At 45.5% G+C, this 19,713-nt stretch overlaps 1 protein-coding gene across 1 annotated transcript in view; it reads right to left on the reverse strand.

Moving 5' to 3' along the window:
• Positions 1-19,713, reverse strand: part of LOC139277097 (serine/threonine-protein kinase OSR1-like) — a 269,081-nt gene that overhangs the window by 21,765 nt on the left and 227,603 nt on the right. The window contains exons 13-14 of the mRNA XM_070895115.1: positions 15,938-16,153; positions 12,947-13,011 (exon numbers count right to left, since the gene is read on the reverse strand). Coding sequence (XP_070751216.1) covers positions 12,947-13,011; positions 15,938-16,153 — 281 coding nt within the window. The remainder of the gene's footprint in view (positions 1-12,946; positions 13,012-15,937; positions 16,154-19,713) is intronic.

A 19,713-nucleotide genomic window follows, 5' to 3' on the forward strand; every position in this document is an offset into this window, starting at 1 on the left:
TCCTAATCTCTCACCAACCTTATTGCCCAGCTTGCCCTGGGAAGGCTAAACTTGCCACTCATGCCTTCAACCAACGACAATGTGTATTCTTGTAGTAGATCAACCATCACGGATGTTCTCAAAATTTCCTTACAAAATGTCTGTTCATTTTCAAACAAGGCTCTTGCCATATCATGGACGAATGCATTGACATCATGGCACTAACAGAAACTTGGCTGAAGGATAATGACACACTTAATTTAATCGAAGCCTCTAGTCCCGGCGATACTTTCTACCACTAGCCCCGCCCAGACCGCCGTGTTAGGGGGATAGCTCATCACTAAATCATACCTTGGTCTGTCCCCTTCTCATCTTTTGAACATCTTGCCTTATTCCACCCCTCTAACCTCTCATTCAAAATTCTCGGTCTCTACCGCCCACCTAAAACATGATAAAAACTTTATCACTGATATATCCTCACTGCTTTCCTCCCTCAGCCTTTGCACCGAGCGACTTCTCATCCTCAGTGATTTCAACCTTCATCTCAACTCACTTTGTTCACTCTCCTCTGAATTCACTACTCTCCTGTCCTCCCTTAACCTCTCCCTCCATATAAATTACTCAACCTATATTCATGGCCACCCCCTTGACCACGCAATCTCTTGTGGCCTTGCTGTTCCAATCGTATCAATTAAAGATAGCCATCTCTGACCATTTCCTTGTATTGCTCTTGACCCACAACCCCCTTCCCCAATTCAACCCTATTTCCTTCTGTATCCGCCCCTGGAAAAAAACTCTCTCCAAATTCTATTACAACTGCATTCATCAACTCGAAACTGCCCAACCTTTGGCCCTCTTTTAAAAATGAAATTTCTTCATTCACCGGCCTGCTCAATCACACCCTCATTACCACCTTTGATGCCCTAGTCCCTATTAAAATTATTACTCTCTCCCACACTGGCCGTTCTCTGGTACAGCCTTCATCTTCGCTCTCTCAAGTCAAAAGGGCATAGAAACATAGAAACATAAACATAGAAAATAGGTGCAGGAGTAGGCCATTCGGCCCTTCTAGCCTGCACCGCCATTCAATGAGTTCATGGCTGAACATTCAACTTCAGTACCCCATTCCTGCTTTCTCGCCATACCCCTTGATCCCCCTAGCAGTAAGGACCTCATCTAACTCCTTTTTGAATATATTTAGTGAATTGGCCTCAACAACTTTCTGTGGTAGAGAATTCCACAGGTTCACCACTCTCTGGGTGAAGAAGTTCCTCCGCATCTCGGTCCTAAATGGCTTACCCCTTATCCTTAGACTGTGACCCCTGGTTCTGGACTTCCCCAACATTGGGAACATTCTTCCTGCATCTAACCTGTCTAACCCCGTCAGAATTTTATATGTTTCTATGAGGTCCCCTCTCATTCTTCTGAACTCCAGTGAATACAAGCCCAGTTGATCCAGTCTTTCTTGATAGGTCAGTCCCGCCATCCCGGGAATCAGTCTGGTGAACCTTCGCTGCACTCCCTCAATAGCAAGAATGTCCTTCCTCAGGTTAGGCTTAGAAACATAGAAAATAGGTGCAGGAGTAGGCCTTTCGGCCCTTCGAGCCTGCACCACCATTCAATAAGATCATGGCTGATCATTCCCTCAGTACCCCTTTCCTGCTTTCGCTCCATACTCCTTGATCCCCTTAGCCGTAAGGGCCACATCTAACTCGCTCTTGAATATATCAAATGAACTGGCATCAACAACTCTCTGCGGCAGGGAATTCCACAGGTTAACAACTCTGAGTGAAGACGTTTCTCCTCATCTCAGTCCTAAATGGCCTTCCCCTTATCCGAAGACTGTGTCCCCTGCTTCTGGACTTCCCCAACATCGGGAACATTCTACCCGCATCTAACCTGTCCCGTTCCATCAGAATCTTATATGTTTCTATGAGATCCCCTCTCATCCTTCTAAACTCCAATGTATAAAGGCCCAGCTGATCCAGTCTCTCCTCATATGTCAGTCCTGCCATCCCGGGAATCAGTCTGGTGAACCTTCGCTGCACTCCCTCAATAGCAAGAATGTCCTTCCTCAGATTAGGAGACCAAAACTGAACACAATATTCCAGATGAGGCCTCACCAAGGCCCTGTACAACTGCAGTAAGACCTCCCTGCTCCTATACTCAAATCCTCTAGCTATGAAGGCCAACATATCATTTGCCTTCTTCAATAACTGATGAACCATGACACCCAGGTCTCACTGCACCTCCCCTTTTCCTAATCTGCCGCCATTCAGATAATATTCTGCCTTCACGTTTTTGCCCCCAAAGTGGATAATTTCACATTTATCCACATTATACTGCATCTGCCATACATTTGCCCACTCACCTAACCTGTCCAAGGCACCCTGCAGCCTCCTAGCGTCCCCCTCACAGCTCACACCGCCACCCAGTTAAGTGTCACCTGCAAACTTGGAGATATTACACTCAATTCCTTCATCCAAATCATTGATGTATATTGTAAAGAGCTGGGGTCCCAGCACTGAAACCTGCGGCACTCCACTAGTCACTGCCTGCCATTCTGAAAAGGACCCGTTTATCCTGACACTCTGCTTCCTGTCTGTCAACCAGTTCTCTATCCACATCAGTATATTACCCCCAATATCATGTGCTTTGATTTTGCACACCAATCCCGTGTGGGACCTTGTCAAAAGCCTTTTGAAAGTCCAAATACACCACATCCACTGGTTCCCCCTTGTCCACTCTACTAGTTACATCCTCAAAAAATTCCAGAAGATTTGTCGAGCATGATTTCCCCTTCATAAATCCATGCTGACTTGGTCCGATCCTGTCACTGCTTTCCAAATGCGCTGCTATTTCATCGTTAATAATTGATTCCAACATTTTCCTCACTACTGATGTCAGGCTAACCGGTCTATAATTACCCGCTTTCTCTCTCCCTCCCTTTTTAAAAAGTGGTGTTACATTAGCTACCCTCCAGTCCATAGGAACTGATCCAGTCGATAAGACTGTTGGAAAATGATCGCCAATGCATCCACTATTTCTACGGCCACTTCCTTAAGTACTCTGGGATGCAGACCCCGGGGATTTATCGGCCATCAAACCATCAATTTCTCGAACACAATTTCCCGCCTGATAAGGATATCCTTCAGTTCCTCCTTCTCACTAGACACTCGGTCCCCTAGTATTTCCGGAAGGTTATTTGTGTCTTCCTTCGTGAAGTATTTGTTCAATTGGTGTGCCATTTCTTTGTTCCCCATTATAAATTCACCTGAATCCAACCGCAAAGGACCTAAGTTTGTCTTTACTAATCTTTTTCTCTTCACATATCTATCGAAGCTTTTCCAGTCAGTTTTTATGTTCCCAGCAAGCTTCTTCTCATACTCTATTTTCCCCCTCTTAATTAAAACCTTTGTCATCCTCTGCTGAATTCTAAATTTCTCCCAGTCCTCAGGTTTGTTGCTTTTTCTGGCCAATTTATATGCCTCTTCCTTGGATTTAACACTATCCTTAATTTCCCTTGTTAGCCACGGTTGAGCCACCTTCCCCGTTTTATTTTTATTCGAGACAGGGATGTACAATTGCTGAAATTCATCCATGTGATCTTTAAATGTTTGCCATTGCCTATCCACCGTCAACCCTTCAAGTATCATTTGCCAGTCTATTCTAGCCAATTCACACCTCAAACCATCGAAGTTACCTTTCCTTAAGTTCAGGACCCTAGTTCCTAAATTAACTGTCACTCTCCATCTTAATAAAGAATTCTAACATGTTATAGTCACTCTTCCTCAAGGGGCCACGCACAAGATTGCTCATTAGTCCTTTCTCATTACACATCACCCAGTCTAGGATGGCCAGCTCCCTGGTTGGTTTCTCGACATATTGGTCTAGAAAACCAACCCCAATACACTGCAGGAAATCCTCCTCCACCGCATTGCTACCAGTTTGGTTAGCCCAATCAATATGTAGATTAAAGTCACCCATGATAACTGCTGTACCTTTATTGCATGCATCCCTAATTTCTTGTTTGATGCTGTCCCCAACCTTACTACTACTGTTTGGTGGTCTGTACACAACTCCCACTAGCGTTTTCTGCCCCTTGGTATTCCGTAGCTCCACCCATACCGATTCCACATCATCCAAGCTAATGTCCTTTCTTACTATTGCATTAATTTCCTCTTTAACCAGCAATGCCACCCCGCCTCCTTTTCCTTTCTGTCTATCCTTCCTAAATGTTGAATACCCCTGGATGTTGAGTTCCCAGCCTTGGTCACCCTGGAGCCAACGGATGTGGTGGACAACCGGTTTAGCCATTCACCGCCAGATCTGGCTCGAACACATAAAACACTATCGGTTCTTACTCTCGTCTACAAAAACTGCTTACTATTCCAGGATTCACCCCTCCTCCCTCCACCCCCCTTTAACCTTTCCTGCTGTCCGGGAACCTGCTGCACTTACCTGCGCTGATTTCCTTACCGGCGCCGATTTCTTTAACTCTCCAGAAGGTTTTTCTGCACAGGCCACATATGCTGGGCTAAGCAGAAGTGGAGTAACTGTCAGCTGGCCAAACTTGCCTAAATGGCCAGAATTGGCACAGGTGGTAGGGTTACGCCCCCTTTGGCTGAAAAAAAAAGTAGCTAAAAAAATCATAATTGAGTTACGCTGGTGCAAATTGATTGGGGAAACTTAAAAAAAAACTTAGTGAAAAATAGCAGCCTACTCCAAAAAACAGCACAAATCACTGGGGAAAATTGAGCCTAATGTTTGGTCATCTGTTCACGATTTATTTTGTTCTCAACTGATCTATTTAATTACACCCTTTATTTTATTGTACGCATTACTTACCATATCAAACACTTCTCAATTTTTAAGTTCCATTGAAAATTTATCTGTTCCATTGCTAAATCACTCTAGATGCCAAATATTTATCCCTTTCAATATTCCATTATCTGAATGTATTCATTCTCATCTACATACTTAGAAAACTGCCCATCTAATATTAGAAATATTTTTTAGAAATACTGTGAACAGCAGATGTCCCAGGTCAAATCCCTGGAGTATTTTATTGGGCACAGCTATCCAATTAATGTACCACCATTGATCATTCTCCTTTGTTGGTTATATTCAGTCAATTTACTACTTCCTCCTCCCAAGAGCTTTCAGGTTAGCCTCAAGTCTCTGTGATGCACGCCATCAAATGCCTGCTGAAAGTCTAGGTATCATCAAACATTCATCAACTACTATCCTTGTTCATTTTGAATGTGCTTGAAGGGCATCCTTTATAATGGTTTGTGATTCCTACTATAGACATCAAGTTAACAGGTTTGTAATTCAGGGTATTGTGCTTCTGACTTTGAAGTTACAGACTGGAAATGGCTACCTGATGGTAAATCATTGTCAGAACAGTGGGAGGCATTCAAGGAGGAAATACTGAGGGTACAGAGCAATTATGTTCCCTTAAAAAATGGGTGGGGCTAACAAATCTAGAGCCTTCTGGATGTCAAGGGACATACACGGTAAAATAAAAAAAAAAGGGAAGTTTATGACAGATACCGGGAACTCAACACTGCAGAAACTCTAGAGGAGTATAAGAAGTGCAGGGGTGCAATTACAAAAGATATCAGGAAAGCAAAGAGGGAGCATGAAAGAATGTTGGCAAGTAAAATCAGGGAAAACCCAAGGATGTTTTATAAATACATTAAGAGCAAGAGGATAACTAGAGAAAGAGTGGGGCCTATTAGAGAGCATAAAGGAAATGTGTGTGTGGAGGCTGAAGATATAGGTAGGATCCTTAATGAATACAAAAGAGAGGGGCAATACAGACTTCGCAATGAGGGAGGAGGAGTGTGAAATATTATATGTGATAAATATATAGACAGAAAGTATTAAGGGGCTTAGCAGCTTTAAAAGTGGATAAATCCGCAGGCCCAAGTGAAATATATCCCAGGCTGTTAAGAGAAGCAGAAGAGGAAATAGCAGAGGGTCTGACCATCATTTTCCAATCCTCTCTGGCTACAGGTGCGGTGCCAAAGGACTGGAGGACTACCTTTGTTTAAAAAGGGATAGACCGAGTAATTATAAGCCAGTTAGCCGAACTTCGGTGGTGGGAAAATTATTGGAAAAAATCCTGAGGGATTTGGAAAGACATGGATCAATCAAGTACGGTTAGCATAGATATGTCAAGGGAAGGTTGTGTCTGACTAACTTGATTGAATTTTGAGAGGAGGTAATCAGGAGGGTCGATGAGGGCAGTGCGTATGACGTAGTGTATATGGATTTTAGCAAAGCTTTTGATAAGGTCCCACAAGGCAGGCTGGTCACGAACGTAATAGCCCATGGGATCTAGTGCAAAGTGGGATCCAAAATTGGCTCGGAGGCAGGAAGCAAAGGGTAATGGTTGATGGATATTATGTGACTGGAAGATTGTATTCAGTGGGGTTCTGCAGGGCTCAGTACTAGGTCCCTTGCTTTTTGTGGTATAGATCAATGACTTGGACTTAAATGTAGGGGGTATGATTAAGAAGTTTGCAGATGACACTAAAATAGGCTGTGTGGTTGATAATGAAGAAGTAAGCTGCGGACTGCAGGAAGATATCAATGTACTGGTCAGGTGGGCAGAACAGTGGCAAATGGGATTAAATACGGCTAAGTGTGAGGTAATGCATTTGGGAAGGTCTAACAAGGCAAGGGAAAACACATTAAATGGTACGACACTAAAAAGTGTAGTGGAACAAATGGACCTTGGAGTGCAGGTCCACAGATCCCTGAAGGTAGCAGGCCAGGTAGATAAGGTGGTTAAGGCAGCATATGGAATACTTGCCTTTATAAATCGAGGCATGGAATACAGCAGCAAGGAGGTTATGCTTGAACTGTATAAAACACTGGTTAGGCCGCAGCTGGAGTACTGTGTGCAGTTCTGGTCACCACATTACAGGAAAGATGTGATTGCACTGGAAAGGGTGCAGAGGAGATTTACATGAATGTTGCCTGGACTGGAGAATTCTGGCTATGCAGAAAGATTGGAGTTGCTGGGTCTGTTTTCTTTGGAACAGAGGAGGCTAAGGGGAGACCTGATTGAGATGTATAAAATTATAAGGGGCCTGGATAGATTGGATAGGAAGGACCCGTTTCCCTTGGCAGATGGATCAACAATCAGGGGGCATCGATTTAAAGTAATTGGGGGGAGGTTTAGAGGAGATATGAGGGGAAATTTCTTCACCCAGAAGGTGGTGGGGGTCTGGAACTCACTGCCTGAAAGGGTAGTAGAGGCAGAAACCCTCACCACATTTAAAAGATACTTGGATGTGCACTTAAAGTGCCGTAACCTACAGGGCTATGGACCAAGAGCTGGAAAGTGGTATTCGGCTGGATAGCTCTTGGTCGGCCAGCTCAGACACGATGGGCTGAAATGGCCTCCTTCCGTGCTGTAAATTTCTATGATTCTATACTACCTCTATTTACAGACAGTGAAATGGCTCAGCCACACCTGGTAATTATTCTTGGATGTGTTCCATCTCATCTTTTGAGTATGAAAACACTCTTGGTTCTTCATTATTATTTCTTTACTGATCTCCGCTTCTTCCAGGTACTGAAGAGCTGCTCCTACTCCTTCAATTACTGTGAAAAGCACATCACCACTTGGTAGACTGAAAACAATAGTACTTTTTTCTGGGTTACTTCAATAAAATCTTACATCACAGCAGTTGTGATGCGACTATTTTTTTTCTTTGTTGTAATTTTTTGTTCACCTTTTACACTCTACTCTCCTGAAGGTGCTGGTATATGCTGGGGGCTAGTTCCACAAGAGACAAATGTCTTGTGTTATCCACCCACTGGCTATTCATGAGTGAATGTAGACAGCAGCCATTCGACATCAATCAATCAATCCAGTTCCCTCACATACATATTGGTGTGTATTCCAAACTTATTTGTGTATATTTTATGGCTGCTGTCTACATACACACTATGGGCCCAAGTTTCCACAAGAAAAAAAACGGGCGCCCCTCCGAGCTGGGCGCCCGTTTATCGCGCCTAAAAAAATCCTCGGTATTCTCCACCGACTTACAGGTCCTGTGGCACTCGGCGCAGCCAGCACGAGCTGTGGGGGGGGGGGGGGGGCGGAGCCAGGTCCCGGCGCTGAAAACAGTGCCGGGACCTCTGCACATGCGCGCTACAGTCGGCACGCAAGTGCAGTAGCTCCAGGCGCCGAACTGTCACGCAGCCCCTAGCCCTGGCCCAATGGCCTCACTGGGGCTGCGTGAATGAGGCTCTTCCCACGGCCAGCTCCTGCTCCCCGCCCAACCAGACCAGACACTCGCTCCCGCTCCCCCCCCCCCCCCCCTCCCCCGCCGACCAGACCCGACCCGACACCCGCTCCCCGCCGACCAGACCCGACCCGACATCCGCTCCCACCCCCCCCCCCCGCCCCGACACCCGCTCCCCCCCACCCCGACCCGACACCCGCTCCCCCCCACCCCGACCCGACACCCGCTCCCCCCCACCCCGACCCGACACCCGCTCTCCCCACCCCCCCGGCCTCGACACCCGCTCTCCCACAACCCCCCCGCCCCGATCCGACACCCGCTCTCCCACGCCCCGATCCGACACCCGCTCCCCCCACCCCGACCCGACACCCGCTCTCCCCACCCCCCCGGCCCCGACACCCGCTCTCCCACACCCCCCCCGCCCCGATCCGACACCCGCTCTCCCACGCCCCGATCCGACACCCGCTCCCCCCACCCCGACCCGACACCCGCTCTCCCCCCCCCCGATCCGACACCCGCTCTCCACCCCCCCCCCCCCGATCCGACACCCGCTCCTGTTCCCCGACCCCCCCCTCTCTTCCCCGACCCCCCCCTCTCTTCCGCAACCCCCCTCCCTCTCTCTTCCCCGACCCCCCCCCCTCTCTCTTCCCCGACCCCCCCCCGCTCTCTCTTCCCCGACCCCCCCCGCTCTCTCTTCCCCGACCCCCCCCCGCTCTCTCTTCCCCGACACCCCCCCCTCTCTCTTCCCCGACCCCCCCCCCGCTCTCTTCCCCGACCCCCCCCCCTCCTCTCTCTTCCCCGACCCCCCCCGCTCTCTCTTCCCCGACACCCCCCCTTCTCTCTTCCCCGACCCCCCCCCCGCTCTCTCTTCCCCGACCCCCCCCCTCCTCTCTCTTCCCCGACGCCCCCCCCGCTCTCTCTTCCCCGACACCCCCCCTCCTCTCTCTTCCCCGACACCCCCCCTCCTCTCTCTTCCCCGACACCCCCCCTCCTCTCTCTTCCCCGACACCCCCCCTCCTCTCTCTTCCCCGACACCCCCACTCCTCTCTCTTCCCCGACACCCCCCCTCCTCTCTCTTCCCCGACACCCCCCCTCCTCTCTCTTCCCCGACACCCCCCCTCCTCTCTCTTCCCCGACACCCCCCCTCCTCTCTCTTCCCCGACCCCCCCCCTCCTCTCTCTTCCCCGACCCCCCCCCTCCTCTCTCTTCCCCGACACCCCCCCTCCTCTCTCTTCCCCGACACCCCCCCTCCTCTCTCTTCCCCGACCCCCCCCCCTCCTCTCTCTTCCCCGACTCCCCCCTCCCTCCCCCTCTCCTCTCCCCTCCCCTCCCTCTCTCCTCTCCCCTCCCTCCCTCCTCTCCCCCTCTCCTCTCCCCTCCCTCTCTCTCTCTCTCTCTCCCTCCCTCCCTCTCTCGCTCAGCGGCACGAACAGCTGCAGAATTCTCCCTGGCTGAAGCACTTTCACACAGGTCGGAAGATGGTTTATTTAATCTTTTCTTGGCTTATAAATGTTTATTCAGGTTGGATTTATTTGTATAATATTTGTAGAAGTATAAATAAGGATTTATTGTCGAATTTAATGAGTTCCCTTCCCCCCCCACCTCGTTCTGGACGCCTAATTTGTAACCTGCGCCTGATTTTTTAATGTGTAGAACAGGTTTTTTCAGTTCTACAAAAATCTTCACTGGCGCCATTCTACTTTAGTTTGGAGTACGTTTTCACTGTGGAAACTTTCAAATCAGGCGTCAGTGGCCGGACACGCCCCCTTTTGAAGAAAAAATTCTGTTCTAAACTGGAACTGTTCTACCTGACTAGAACTGCAGAAAAAAAAATGTGGAGAATTGCGATTTCTAAAATAGTCCGTTCTCCACCAGTTGCTCCTAAAAATCAGGCGCAAATCATGTGGAAACTTGGGCCCTATGTCTGTGTGCACCAGTCAACTTTTCCATTATAAATTCTTGAGCATATTTATAATGGAAACTACCTATGTAAACTGGTCATACTGCAATTATACTTTGCCTCCATTGGAGAAACTGTGATCTCACCACTACAAGGAGGGTGTAATTACAGCAAAAACACATTAACATAGGCAATTTCCATTATAAATGTGAACATAAGAATTTATAATGGAAATTTAAAAAATAAGGCAATAATATGAGTTTAAAATGGGGACTGCAACCTGGTCCAATGAATCCCACTTCACCTGAACACTACACTTGGTGTCAATTCCTCCTGTGCAATGCCACAGGAGATCAACTAGTACTATATAAATTTTATATATTTTTTTCCCATTTGAGAGTGTCTCTCTCCGCAGGAGCCTGCAAATCCACTGGGAGGGTAGACGAACCAACATCAGTGTTCTCGATCAGGCCAACAACGCCAGCATCGAAGCACTGACCACACTCGACCAGCCCGACACGAGACTCACAAAGCAAGCGCTCTACTCGGAATTCCTACACAGCAAGCGAGCCCCAGGTGGGCAGAGGACACCCTCAAAGCCTTCTTGATAATCCCCACCGGCACCTGGGAGTCCCTGGCCCAAGGCCGCCGTAAGTGGAGGAAGAGCATCCGAAAGGGCGCTGAGCATCTCGAGTCTCGTCGCCGAGAGCATGCAGAAACCAAACGTAGACAGCGGAAGGAGCGTGCGGAAAACCAGACTACCCATCCACCCTTTCCTTCAACCACTGTCTGTCCCACCTGTGACAGGGACTGTAATTCCCGTATTGGACAATATAGTCACCTGAGAACTCACTTAGAGTGGATTTTGAGGGACTGCCTATGATGATGATCCACTATCTGGACACACGCTCTTCAGCAGGAGTTACTGGATTGTGATTATGAGCAGGAAACTTTATTTTTGTCTCTCCTTAGCCAAGGGTTAACAGTCAGTAAAGCATCAGCAAACTCAGCACATACTACAAATCGAACAAGGGACCTACTGGTCTGTAGGGCTCTGCACTACACAATGCATTTATACAGTAAACCACTGGGGAAGCTATATATTTTTCAGATTGTTTAGCCCCACATATTTGAAAATGGACCCTCATTTAGTGGATAACTGCAATAATTAATACCGGCTAAACAAAATAGAAACAACAACTTGCATTTATATAGCGGCTTTAATGAAGTAAAACATCCCAATGTGCTTCACAGGAGAGTTATCAACAAAATTTGATACGGAGCCATACAAGGAGATATTTGGAGAAGTGATCAAAAGCTTGGTTAAAGAGGCAGGTTTTAAGGAACGCCTTTGAGGAGGAGAGAAAAGTAGAGAGGTGTCAGGATGGAATTCAATTGTTTGGGGCCTAAACAGCTGAAGGCGTAGCCACCAATGGTGGGGTGAAAGAAATCGGTGATGCAGAAGAGGCCAGAATTGGAGGAAATCAGAGTTCTCTGATGGTTATAGGGTTGGAGGAGATCAAAGAGCTAGGGAGCGGCTTGAACACAAGGATGAAAATTTTAAATTTGAGGCATTGCTGGACCGGTCGCCATTTTCTGTCAGCGAGCACAGGGATGATGGGAGAATGGGGCGGTGTGACTTGGGATACGGGCATCAGAGTTTTGGATGAGTTCAAGTTCACAGCGGGTAAAAGAAGGGAGGCCAGCCAGGAGAGTATTGGAACAGTTGAGGCTGGAGGTAACAAAAGCATGAACAAGGGTTGCAGTGGCAGATGAGCTGAGGCAGGGGCAAAGATGGGTGATAGTATGGAGGTGGAAGTAGGTAGTCTCGGTGATAGAGAGGATATGGGGTTGGAATGGTGACAGATTAGGAAAAGGGGAGGTGCAGCGAGACCTGGGTGTCATGGTACATCAGTCATTGAAGGTTGGCATGCAGGTACAGCAGGCGGTTAAGAAAGCAAATGGCATGTTGGCCTTCATAGCGAGGGGATTTGAGTACAGGGGCAGGGAGGTGTTGCTACAATTGTACAGGGCCTTGGTGAGGCCACACCTGGAGTATTGTGTACAGTTTTGGTCTCCTAACCTGAGGAAGGACATTCTTGCTATTGAGGGAGTGCAGCGAAGGTTCACCAGACTGATTCCCGGGATGGCGGGACTGACCTATCAAGAAAGACTGGATCAACTGGGCTTGTATTCACTGGAGTTCAGAAGAATGAGAGGGGACCTCATAGAAACGTTTAAAATTCTGACGGGGTTAGACAGGTTAGATGCAGGAAGAATGTTCCCAATGTTTGGGGAAGTCCAGAACCAGGGGACACAGTCTAAGGATAAGGGGGAAGCCATTTAGGACCGAGATGAGGAGGAATTTCTTCACCCAGAGAGTGGTGAACCTGTGGAATTCTCTACCACAGAAAGTTGTTGAGGCCAATTCACTAAATATATTCAAAAAGGAGTTAGATGAAGTCCTTACTACTAGGGGAATCAAGGGGTATGGTGAGAAAGCAGGAATGGGGTACTGAAGTTGCATGTTCAGCCATGAACTCATTGAATGGCGGTGTAGGCTAGAAGGGCCGAATGGCCTACTCTTGCACCTATTTTCTATGTTTAGTCACAAACAATGTCGGAGTTCAACTGTTTCTGAAATAGGATTCTGCAGAAAATGTTAAGTATATATTATTTTAAAAAACGTCATTACAACAGTTCTTTCATATATCTTAGTGCATACTTTGAACTTGGAAGATCGCTCGTGACTAATTAGACAGGACAAGACAGCCTGATGTTCTGATCAGATTTCACTTACCGTAATCTTAACACAAGGCTGATGGGTATCTGGTGCGAATCTGGAGGAGCAGAACCAGGAACAAACTGAAAGCAAAAAAAAAAATAATCTAAATCAGCAAAATGATATAGGATAGAGGAAGAGGAAGATGCATCAATATTTTGCAGCCTACACAAACCTATGAAAAGATCACAGCAATACCAGCTCAAAATTGTACAAAGCTGTTTCAGTTGGCCAGAAAAAGCAGCAAACCTGAGGACTGGGAGAAATTTAGAATTCAGCAGAGGAGGACAAAGGATTTAATTAGGAGGGAGAAAATCGAGTATGAGAGTAAGCTTGCAGAGAACATAAAAACTGACTACAAAAGCTTCCATAGATACATGAAGATTACTGAAGACAAATTGTAGGTCCCTTGCAGTCAAAATCAGGTGAATTTATAATGGGGAACAAAGAAATGGCAGACCAGTGGAACAAATATTTTGGTTCTGTCTTCACTAAGACACAAATAACCTTCTGGAAATACTAGGGGACCGAGGGTCTAGTGAGAAGGGGGAACTGAAGGAAATCCTTATTAGTCAGGAAATTGTGTTAGGGAAATTGATGGGATTGAAGGCCGATAAATCCCCAGGGCCTGATAGTCTGCATCTCAGAGTACTTAAGGAAGTGGCCCCAGAAATAGTGGATGCATTGGTGGTCATTTTCCAACATTCTATAGACTCTGGATCAGTTCCTATGGATTGGAGGGTAGCTAATGTAACCCCACTTTTTAAAAAAGGGAGAGAAAACAGGGAATTATAGACCGGTTAGCCTGACATCGGTGGTGAAGAAAATGCTGGAATCAATTATTAAAGATGTCATAGCAGCACATCTGGAAAGCAGTGACAGGATCGGTCCAAGTCAGCATGGATTTATGAATGGGAAATCATGCTTGACAAATCTTCGAGTTTTTTGAGGATGTAACTAGTAGAGTGGATAAGGGAGAACCAGTGCATGGGGTGTATTTGGACTTTCAAAAGGCTTTTGTCAAGGTCCCACACAAGAGATTAGTGTGCATAATTAAGGCACATGGTATTGGGGGTAATGTATTGACATGGATAGAGAATTGGTTGGCAGACAGGAAGCGAAGAGTGGGAATAAACAGGTCCTTTTCAGAATGGCAGGCAGCGACTAGTGGGGTGCCGCAAGGTTCAGTGCTGGGACCCCAGCTATTTACAATATACATTAATGATTTAGACGAAGGAATTGAAGGTAATATCTCCAAGTTTGCAGAGCTTGGTGGCAGTGCGAGCTGCGAGGAGGATACTAAGAGGCTGCAGGTGGACTTGGACAGGTTAGGTGAATATACTGCATCTGCCATGCATTTGCCCAATGTGGATAAATGTGAGGTTATCCACTTTGGTGGCAAAAATAGGAAGGCAGATTATCTGAATGGTGACAGATTAGTAAAAGGGGAGATGCAAAGAGACCTGGGTGTCATGGTACATCAGTCATTGAAGGTAGGCATGCAGGTACAGCAGGCAGTAAAGAAAGCAAATGGCATGCTGGCCTTCATAGTGAGGGGATTTGAGTATAGGAACAGGGAGGTCTTACTGCAGTTGTACAGGGCCTTGGTGAGACCACACCTTGAGTATTGTGTGCAGTTTTGGTCTCCTAATCTGAGGAAGGATGTGCTTGCTATTGAGGGAGTGCAGCAAAGGTTACCCAGCCTGATTCCTAGGATGGCAGAACTGACATATGAGGAAAGACTGGCTAGGCTTATACTCACTGGAATTTAGAAGAATTTGAGGGAATCTCATAGAAACTTATAAAATTCTGACGGGACTGGACAGGTTAGATGCAGGTAGAATGTTCCCGATGCTGGGGAAGTCCAGAACCAGGAGAGACACAGTCTAAAGATAAGGGGTAAGCCATGGAGGACCGAGATGAGGAGAAACTTTTTCACCAAGAGAGTTGTGAACCTGTGGAATTCTCTGCCACAGAAAGTTGTTGAGTCCAGTTCGTTGGACATATTGAAAAGGGAGTTAGATGTGGCCCTTATGGCTAAAGGGATCGGGGGTATGGAGAGAAGGCAGGGGTGGGGTACTGAGGTTGCATGATCAGCCATGATCAGATTGAATGGTGCTGCAGGCTCGAAGGGCCGAATGGTCTGCTCTTGCACTTATTTTTCTATGTTTCTATGTTTGACTTTCCAGAGTACCGACCTCTGCCATTATAGCAACTAATCAATTTTTAAATGTCCTGATCTCAACCATGCTTCCCGTCAACCCTTTCCAACTGATGACACCCTGTGTAAAGAACACAAGTCCTAAAACTGCTGTTCAAAACCCTGAACATGTGCCCTTTTATTAAGAGATGGTTATTAAGTGACAAAATTAGAGGGTTGGAGTCAGCTGCTGATCTCCCTGCTCATCTTGACAGTGTGTCTTTGGTGCGGGGAGTTTCTGGGCAAGGGAAACAAAAGAAAACAAAAGCTCTGCACAAACTGGCACAGCTTTAGTTGTGTTGAGAGGCCAAGGTCGCCTTTAAATCATGCACTTCATAATTTTAAATCATGCACTTCAACAGGTATTATCTAGTTTACTACACCAAAGGGATAAAAAGCAAAAAAAAAATCCAAATTTTTACATTACACAATTTAGAACGGGATTGGTCTTTGCATCAATTCACTGCTAAAAAGAGTTAAGTACAGTCAGTCATGAATTATTGGATACATGCTCAAGGATGTGCTTCATTCCTAAATGAAAGGGAGGCTGCAGAAATTTTGGGATCCAAACTTCAACATAACAAATATTTGTTCTTATTTTAACTTGTTCAAAAGAATAGGATCACAGATAAGTTGCAGCATTCATAATTAACAAAGCGCTTTCAACAGTTAAGAAAAGTGCTATGGCCCCTACCACAGATAAATACAAAATCTGGGAATTTGTCAAATATTGTGTTTTTAGGAGCTTATGAAGCAAAGAGAGACAAATGCTCTCAGTTTTGGAAGCTATTTCGAAAAGTATAGCATACCTGGGAGGCAGGTAGTTGATGCTGTGCTGCAGCTTGCTGGCTGGGGTCTGGCACTGCCACTGGTATCGGGACTGGTATTACTGAAGGCTGAATAGCAGGCATCTGATTAGCTTGAGTAGCAGCAGCAGGTACTTTTGGTGTTGGCTGAGGTAGCGGTTGTTGGACTTGTCCAGGAGCCTGAATATTTGAGCCAGGTGTTTCCGCTGATACAAAAAGCTACGAATTTAAAAAAATAACTGCTAAAAATGATACAATTTTTTTCACCTTAGATTTTCTAAAACATTAATACATTCACTGGGCCACAAAATTTCAGTAGTACTGGAAATGTCCTCTAGGTGGTATCCATGGCATGTACAGAGCAAGAGATTTATTTCAGCGAGGGAGCATTAGAATCATAGAATGATATGGAACAGAAGGAGGCCATTCGGCCCAACCCACCTGTGCCAGCTCTGTGGTAGAGCTATCCAATTAATCCCACTCCTCCGCTATTTCCCCTTGCCCTGTAATTTTTTCCCTTACAGATCACAAGAACTTAACTTAAACATAGGTTCCTTCATGTCACTTCTAGCTCTTTTGTCACTCACCTTAAATCTGTGTCCTCTGGTTACTGACCCTTATGCCACTGGAAACAGCTTCTCCTTATTTACTCTGTCAAAATTGTTAATGATATTGAACACCTCCATCAAATCTCTCCTTAGCCTTCTCTGCTCGAAGGAGAATAACCCCAGCTTCCAATCTCCAGTCTCTCCACATAACTGAAGTCCCACATCCGTGAAACCATTCCAGTAAATCTCTTCTGCATTATCTCCAAGGCCTTGATATGCTTCCTGAAGTGTGGTACCCAGAATTGAACATAATGCTCCAGTTGAAGCCCAACCAGTGTTTTTATTAAGGTTTAGCGTATCTTCCTGGCTTTTGAACCTTATTCCTCTATTAATAAAGCCAAGGATCCCATTTAAAAAAAATAATACAGCCTTCTCAACTTGCCGTGCCACCGTCAAAAATTTGTGAATGTACACCCCAAGATCTCTCTTTTCCTGCGCCCCCTTTTAAATATGTACCATTTAATTCATATTGTCTTTCATTCTTCCCACCAAAATGCATCACTGCATACTTCTCTGCGTTAAATTTCATCTGCTTTGTGTCTGCCCATTTCACTATGCTCTCCTTAAGTTTGTTACTATCATCCTCATTGTTTACTACAGTTCCGAGTTTCATGTCATCTGCAAACTTAGAAATTATGCTCTACATACCCAAATGCAGATCATTAATATACATTAAAAATAGTAGTCCCAACACGGACACCTGGGTAAACACTCATCATCACTCTCTGCTTTCTATCCCTTAGCCAATTTTGTATCCATGCTGCCACTGTCCCTTTAATCCTATGGGTGTTAAAATTGCTAATAAGTCTATTATGTGGAACTTTGTCAAACGCCTTTTGAAAGTCCATATACACATCAATCACACCACCCTTATCAACTTTCTCCGTTACTTTATCAATGAACGCAATCAAGTTATGTCAAACACAATTTGCCTTCAGCAAATCAGTGTTGACTTTAATTTATTAACCCACACTTTTAGAAATGCCAAGTGAATTTGTCCTGGATTACTGTCTCTAAGTTTTCACACGGCCTACATTAGGCTGGTTAGCCTGTGGTTGCCGGGTTTATCCCTCGCCGCCTTTTTCCCTTTAAAACTGGGAGGTGCAACATTTGCAATCTTCCAGTCCTCTGGCAACACCCCTATATCCCAGGTGGATTGGAAGATTGTGGGCAGAACTTACGCAATTTCACCCCTTCTGCCCTCTGTAACCTCGGATACATCCCATCCGGACTATTCTACTTTGAGGACTGCCAATCATTTAAGTACCTCCTCTTTAGCTATTTTTATCCTATTCAATATTGTTACTGCCTCCTCCTTTAACTGATAATTAATGATTATGTTTATATCTGAAGTAACCACAAAATCAAATATTCTTCCATCCTTACATCACTTTCATGCAAACAAAACTTATGTGCCCTCCCTCACTTCATTACAGAAAGAGGGTAGCTCTTTTAAACCATACTTAAGTGATGGCGACAAAAAATAAATAAATGGTGGAAATCTGAAATTAAAACAGAAAAGGTTGAAAATGTACTTGTAGTGAAAGAAAATGGCTTCAACATTTCAAGTACACTCTTAATTAACTGGGATGAACAGTCTCTTTAAAAAAAAATCAATAGTCTTTTCTCATGTGACATATCTCTTCAGATGCGGATGGATCTGCTGTGCACTTCCAGAATGTTCTATTTTTATCTGTGTTATGTAGTCAAATGTGCTGCATAGATCTTCATAAATGGAAAACATGTAAGATTTCACGACCCAGATTATAAATCTCAAAACATAAATTGCAGGTATGCAGTGCAGAGTTACATTAATAGCTACAACTGGGAATTTCAAAATGTCAGGTAACCATCTACTTCAGCAGTGATCATGGGGCTACTTGGAAACCAGAGATATAATTACGATGCACACTGTGCAATCACGTGCTAATAAGCTTCTTGAAACGTAAATAATAAAAAGGGGGCCAAGTGCGATCAAAATGCTGAAATCTAAGCAGAGGGTTTTTTCCGACATCTATCATGACCCTGCGTGGTGTATAATAATCATAGAAACTCTTGATTAGGGCTACGGGTCTTCAGAAAATTCTGGGTACCCAGCATCATATTCTGATAAACACCCAAGTGAGCTGGAAGGCTGCATTTTGTGCACTCAGATGTGGAAATATTTGACACAATTACTCCCAAGAGGGAGTGATTTGTTATCACACACAACAGCATTTCCACTGCCTCTGTTGGTAATTGTGGAAAACTGTGGTACTTGGACAGCAAACAGTACAATAATCAGTAACCATAAAAAGTTGCTGGATCGGTCATGGGGATATCATACTTAACAATGAACTTACCCAACGACAACTTAACAGAAAATCATCCGAATTCATTTCACAGAAGTGTAGTGCATCTATCATACAAAATTTGATACTGAGCCAAAGGAGGATATATTAGGATGGCTGACTGAACGTTTGGTCAAAAAGGTGGAGTTTATGAAGGGTCTTCAAAAGGAGGAGAATGAAGTGGAGTGTCAGAGGTTTAGGGAGGGAATTCCAAAGTGCTGAAGGCAGCGCCACCAAAGGCGGGCGAAGGGCTTGGGATTGCACAAAAAGCCAGGTGAGAGTCAAATATGATGCTGTGGTTAAGAACAGTCTAGTTCAACCTGAGACAGTGGCTGGGGGAGAGGGACATAAATTGTGACAAGGGTAACTAGCGACAAGGGCTTGTGGTGGAGGCCAAAGATAATGGCTTTGTTATTATCAATTTTGTCTGGAGGGAACTGCAGCTCATCCAAGACTTTATGCCTGACAGGCAGTCTGACAACAGAAGCAGTGTGGGGGTCGCAAGAACTGGTCGTGTGGTAGAACTGGATGTCAACAGTGTACATGTGGACCCTGATTTCAAGCTTCAGATGATATCGTCAAGAGGCAACACGCACATGAGGAAAGGGGAGGGTAAAGATAGATCCCTGGGGGACTCCACTGGCAACAGTTTAGAGACGGGTGGAGAAGCAATTGCTAGGGATGCCATGACTATGGTTGGATACACAAGAATGGAACAGTAGCATAGTGGTCATGTTACTGGACGAGTAATCCAGAGGCTTGTACTAATGATCCGGAGACATGGGTTCGGTAGCTGGGAAATTTAAATTCAGCGAATTAAATAAATTTGGAATAAAAAGCT

Source organism: Pristiophorus japonicus, chromosome 1 (assembly GCF_044704955.1).
Source record: "Pristiophorus japonicus isolate sPriJap1 chromosome 1, sPriJap1.hap1, whole genome shotgun sequence".
NCBI classification, from domain to species: domain Eukaryota; kingdom Metazoa; phylum Chordata; class Chondrichthyes; family Pristiophoridae; genus Pristiophorus; species Pristiophorus japonicus.